The sequence below is a fragment of the Otolemur garnettii genome, unplaced genomic scaffold, assembly GCF_000181295.1.
Source record: "Otolemur garnettii isolate 467f Iridium unplaced genomic scaffold, OtoGar3 scaffold00031, whole genome shotgun sequence".
NCBI classification, from domain to species: Eukaryota; Metazoa; Chordata; class Mammalia; order Primates; family Galagidae; genus Otolemur; species Otolemur garnettii.
The window spans coordinates 8,090,216-8,096,215 of NW_003852426.1; the positions used below are offsets into that span (position 1 = coordinate 8,090,216).

General features: G+C 43.5%; 1 protein-coding gene across 1 annotated transcript in view; it reads left to right on the plus strand.

Annotated features, from left to right (window-relative positions):
* TBC1D22B (TBC1 domain family member 22B) overlaps positions 1 to 4,889 on the plus strand; it is a 77,955-nt gene extending 73,066 nt beyond the window's left edge. The window contains exon 13 of the mRNA XM_003789155.3: positions 2,882 to 4,889. Coding sequence (XP_003789203.1) covers positions 2,882 to 3,010 — 129 coding nt within the window. The 3' untranslated portion in view covers positions 3,011 to 4,889. The remainder of the gene's footprint in view (positions 1 to 2,881) is intronic.
* Positions 4,890 to 6,000: the final 1,111 nt, after the last annotated feature.

The window sequence follows — 6,000 nt, forward strand, 5'->3', positions numbered from 1 at the left end:
AAAACATTTAGAGCACTGTTGGTGTGTAGTAAATGCTGGAAAAGTAGTAACTGCCGCTATGGTTACTGTTACCCTTCACGTTCTCCCTCGTCTTCCTCCATCTGTTGGGCATTCTGTAATGAGTTTTCTCTGTCCTTTTCCTTTATCAAAGTCCCTGCTTACTACCTACCATTCCTTCTTCATTAATCTCTAATTGTTTCTTCCTGTCTCTCCTACATGGGTCGAATTCCGACTCTGCCATATTGCCTTTTCCTTTGTGGATTTGTAGATTCTCAGCAGGTAACTGCCTGGCCCTTTTCTGCTATTTCAGCCATTTCCAGCTTGCTTCTATGAAAGGTGATTGCCCCCTTTCCATTAATTGAGAACCTGTCTCTAATGCTTGCCCTATAAGCTGTCGTCTTCTCCCAGCTGTAATATTTCATCTGACTGCATGTCATGCGTAGTGCTCTCATGAACTGACTTTGTAACAAATCTTCAGTCATTCCCTGCCCCAGCAGTGTCTCTTCTCTACCCCAAGATAAAAGCTTCTGATTTGTGATTAACACCTTTGTCCCCTAGCTGTGACTATTCAGTTTCTACTTTTTAATCCGTTGGTCAGCATTTCCCATTGTTGTAGCACTATGATGGACAGTGGGATACAGCCAGGGCTGTGGTCATATTGCAGTGTCTGGACATGACCACCAGATGGCAGAGTGGTTCCTGACAGCCAAACCTCACTTTGGGGTAACTTGGGAGGCTATCTTGCCCAGGGTAGATTTGGAAGCTTCTGGGAGGTTTCTGTCAAGGCTAGAATAATTAGAAATTGTAGGTATAGCCCATGTCAGCAAAGAATATTCTCTTCTAGAGAGCTCAACCCTTTGTTGGCTGTTTTTGTTTGTTATCAAAAACATATGTAACCATTATAGAAAAATTAGAAAATTCCAGTAAACAACAAAATTTAAAAATGAGTACCTGAAATCTTATCACATAGAGATAAATATCACCACTTTTCTTTTTTTCTTCTTTCTTTCCTTCCTTCCTCCCTTCCTCCTTCCCTCCCTTCCCCCTTCCCTCCCTTCCTCCTTTCCTTCCTCCCTCCCTCTTTTTGAGACAGTCTCACTCTGTTGCCCAAGCTGGAGTGCAATGGCACCATCCTTACTCAGGAACCTCAAACTCCTCGGTTTAAGCAATCCTCCTGCCTCAGCCTCCTGAGTAGGTGGGACTACAGGTGCCCACCATAAAGCTGGGCTACTTTTTCTATTTTTTGGTAGAGATGAGGTCTCACTCTCACTCAGCTGGTCAAATTCCTAAGCTCAAGTGAGCCACTACACCCAGCCTCATGGCTTTAGTATGGTCTAAGTGACCACTTCTACTCTTCCATTCATGTCCATTTGTCTAGGAAGGAGAGAAGGAAAAGTTTAGGCTAGATACCAGAAGTTACATCTATCATTTCTGCTCACATTCCATAACTGGTCAGAAATTAATCACATTGGCCACACATAGCAGTGACATGCCCAGCTAAACCTCTAATACTAAAGGAAGAAATCTCATCAATACGTACCAGACATTTACACTGAGAACATAAATCATTGCCCTTGGGTGTAGGCCACATGCAGATCAGCTAAAAACAGGTTTTGTTGTTTTTTTTAAGTAGTCATGGTGTGTGAGCGGCCGTTGGTGTTCTGTGCATCACCTATTCACGTCTCTCATCTGTTTTCCTGTTTGGTTATTTGCCTTTTTCCTACTAATTTTAGCTACTCCTTATTGATTACATATATTAGCCTTTTATCTTTTGCAGGTATTATAAATATTTTCTTGTCAGTTTCTTATATTTTATCTTTCTTTTTGGTGTCTCTTAACATATTGAGGTTTCAAAATTATATGTAACCAAACCTGCAAATCTCTTTATGGCATCTGGATTTTATGTCTTACAACTGTTATCTTCATAATTGGGAAAAATAAGAACATCCAGTTCAGAAAGACAGACAGGGAAAGAACACAAAGCAGCAGCATCAACATGGATAGCTGAATTACAAGAAATCGCCTAAAATCACATTTTAGGCTAGCTATTTCTATGGCTCTGTGTGAGGGACCTGGACTTTGAAAGCTAAATAGCATTTAGATTAGTGGAGGAGGGAAGTGTTCCAAGTAAAAGGAATAGCAAGAGTTAAACAATGACTGTGTCTGGAGTAGACCTGTGTGGATGGGGCATGTACGTAGGGAATGGTACGCGGTAAGCCAGGCAGGTAGGCTGAGGACAGTCTTTGGAGACAGGCAGAAGGTAAACACAGTGATCAAGGGAACAGCAGAACTAAGAGAAAAATGTCAAATGCAAGAGGATATGTGCTATAGTCTTGTCAATAAAGATTCTTAAAAAAAGCAAATATCTAACAAAAGAGAAACGGTTAAGTAAATTAGGCGCATAGCCACATGATGGGACTGCTAGCATTGAGAATAATCATTTTGGAAGGTTGTGTGGCAAAACATGAAATTATAGTAAAAGATGACAAAATGCATATAAAATCATAATTATAATTATAGCTATTTAAAGAAATATGCAAGTGAAAAAGGGCTACAGAGGAATACTTTGAGAGAAGTATATTTAGATGATGAGTGATTGTTTTTCTCTCTTGAAAATCTTTATTGTTGTCATTTTCTATTTATAATATTTTTGAAAGAGGCAGATGTTGGTGAATTAGAGAATCATCCAAGGCTTTTTGAGGCTTCCTGAGGTGAATGAGGGGCTGAGGGGTGTATGCTGTTTGGGAAGAGGGAGGCTGGACTCTGGGATATGTGACCAAGGAGAAAGGGACCCATCCCAGGTCCTGGTTTCTATGTGAGGGCCTGCTGGTCCCTTGGTCTATAGTCTGGAATTATGTCCAAGTCCTTTCTTATATTCCAGGGTCTCCTCATGCTGCTACAGAACCTACCTACGATACACTGGGGCAATGAAGAGATTGGGCTGCTTCTCGCCGAGGCATATAGACTCAAGTACATGTTTGCTGATGCCCCGAATCACTACCGCCGATAGGTGCTGTCTCCCCCAGGGACCCAGACTGCCCCCATCTCTGATGGCAATCTGATCACCGTGGCTACTGTGCAAGCTGTGGACCCTGGCCAGGAACCACTCCTGTTGTACAAAGCTCACACCCGCCACCCAGGTCTTAACTTTTTGGTGTCCACCACTCCATGCCTCTGGATGTGTCACTTGGACCACTGTCAGTATTCCATGCCATGTGGATGGGCCCAGGTCTGAGAGAGGACAGAAAAGGTGGTACAGGGTTGTCTGCCCCTTTAAAAGAAACTGGAAAAAAGAAGGGGAAGGCTCAGGGTCTCAACTCCCATTGTCCCTATAGGGACTGGCTGTTTCTCACCTCCAGGACCCAGGTGATATGGTTGCTTTTTGTGACATAGTTTGATTTGATCACAGGTCAAAAACGCCTTATGTTTTTAAAAAACTCCTGACCCCTCTTCCCTATCCCGGGTTTCCTAGCCCTTCTCCTTCTGCCCCGGTCTGAGCCAGTGAAGGACAGCTTTTGACAACCATTGTTCTAGATGGAAGAGGCACTGATGCTTATATCTCTGGGAAGAGGCCTATACCCAAGGGCTAGGAATTTTATTTTTCCTTTTTTTACCAGATGTCGGGGGAGAGGGTGTTTACATACCCATTGGTATTTACTTACATGTATGGATTTCTGTATCCAGACTAGCCCCATCAGACCAGTTGGGAAGGGCCCCAGTGACCAAGCATATAAGCATCCCTTGAAATGGATCAGGTCAGGGGAGAAAGAAGGGGCTACTTACCTTCCCAAACCCTTTTTCCATGATGACCCACTCCAAGATATTATGTGTAAATTGTGTTATTATGTATATGGGTAAAGATGTACAAATATGTCCTCTTTGTAGCAGATATGATTTTATATTTATAATATGCGTTGACATGTGAAAGCAATCTAGGTCACTAGCACAGATGAAGTTGGCAGGCAGGCAGCTTCAGCACCTTCAGGTTGGATTTCAGGAGCCCTGCTGTGAGGGGAGTGGACCGGGAGGCTGCTAGAGTAAGTGTGGCTGAGCAGGTGGAGCTGCTCGGAAAACCAATAGCAGCCAGATCAAGCATCAGTGTCTCAGAGTTTTCCCAACCTTCCTTTCTTCTCACCCCTCCCCTTTCTGGAGCTTCTGCCCCCTTCCTCAGCAAACAGAGCCCCTGCCCCCCTCCTCAGCAAACAGAGCCCCCACCCTTCACCCCTAGCAGCCACCCCAAGAAGGGACTGCAGAGGCAGACAAAGTCCATTCCATGTGTTTTTTAGTTTCTGCCTTTCCCCTAGAACCTGGGGAGAGCTTTCATTCTTACATTTTTAAGTCAGCATTATATTCAGGACAGAAGCTGTGACTGACTACTCAGTGCCAAGGAAAGGGATTTCCTATGTGTCCTGGGGTTTGGGGCTCTTCTCAGAGAGTGGCATTCATCATCACCCACCATCACTTTCACACCCCACACAGCTCATGAGATGTGTGATTCCTGTTGGAGTTTTGGTATTTAGTAGTGGGTGGTGTGGGGAGAGCAAGTAGCTGTCATCCTCTTGGGAAGCCAAGCAGTGTCCCCGAGGGAGTGACACCCTTGGGTCCCTTTGCCAGTGAACTGAAGCCCCATCAGACCACAGCAGTATGAGGCAGATTTCTCACCTGGAGCTGTTTCTCAGGCATCCTTCCCAACCTTTTCCTTTTCCCCTTGGCGTGCCTCAGCAGTCTCCTTCACAGAGCGAGAGGGCTTGTGGCCCTCCCTCACTGGACTAATTAAAGAAAGACACTTGTGTTCCCCAAGTGGTGGTTTTATTTTTTTAGTTTTTATGTTTGTATGGGAAATTGTGGATAAAGTGAAAGAATTGTAAATAAATGGTGTATTTCCTCCTTCACTTGATAATTTTTTTCCTCCTGTCCATTTGTATAACCTGGAACCTAAGGAGTCTGTTAGGTTCTTCTTGCTGATACTAGGAGGGAGGAGGAATGAGCTTTCTGTAGGGTAAGCAGGAGATCAACAGAAGATCAAAAAGCATTCTCAAGGACATCAGCAAACACTGAGCCCCTTCTCTGCAAAAGAGACTGTGGAAGTTACAAAAATGAATAACTTTTTCCCAAACAGTTAACTTTGATAGAGTACCTTACCAAGCACAGTGACGAGCGTTTTACAGAGATTGTTTCACTTATCCCAGAGGAGTATATGGTCTAATGGAGGGTAGAAAAGGGACTAGAATCATCATGGGCAAAAAAAAAAAAAAAAAAAAGGACTAGAATTTCAGTGCGGGACGACAGCCTAGAGATATCTAGTTTAACACTGTTATTATTCATGGAGGGAAACCCAACCCCAACCCAAGGCAGGCAGCAGTAGGGGTTGGAAGTCGAGTACAAGCTGTCTTCTGGCTTGCCTGTTCAGTGTGTTTTCCACCAAACCATACAAAACTCAGACTGGCCCTCCATTTGGGGTCTTCATTAAGCCTTGTCTGGTTTTTGGCTGTTGATTTTTTATTGTGAAATTTCTCAAGAAAGGTAGTTGACTCTGTTTTTCGTCAACAAAGAACAGATTAGAATGGCTTCTCAACCCAGAACTTTTTCCTAGGATTTGAGTATGTGTCTTGGTTTTAGTCATTAGGAACTATTCGAGTATTAAATTCAGCTATGTAGAACAGAAAGCAAAAATAGCAGTGATTTACACAAGATGGGAATTTACTTCTCCCTCATATAAATGTCTAAAATTAGATGACCCAGGGCTGATATGATGCCTCTGTTTCACCAAGTCCTTAGGAACCCGGACTCCTTGCCTAGGTCTTCATGGTCACCGTGGTGGCTAGCACACCATGATTTTTACATCTTTCTAAGCAGTAGGATATAGTAAAGGGGGGCAAAGTAGGGAAGGAAATATGTCAGCAGTGTTGTAAAGAAGCTTCCAAGAAGTGTTGGGTAATATTTCCTCTTAAAACTCATGGTGAAACTTAGTCCAGAGAAGGTAGCACCCAGTTACAAGGG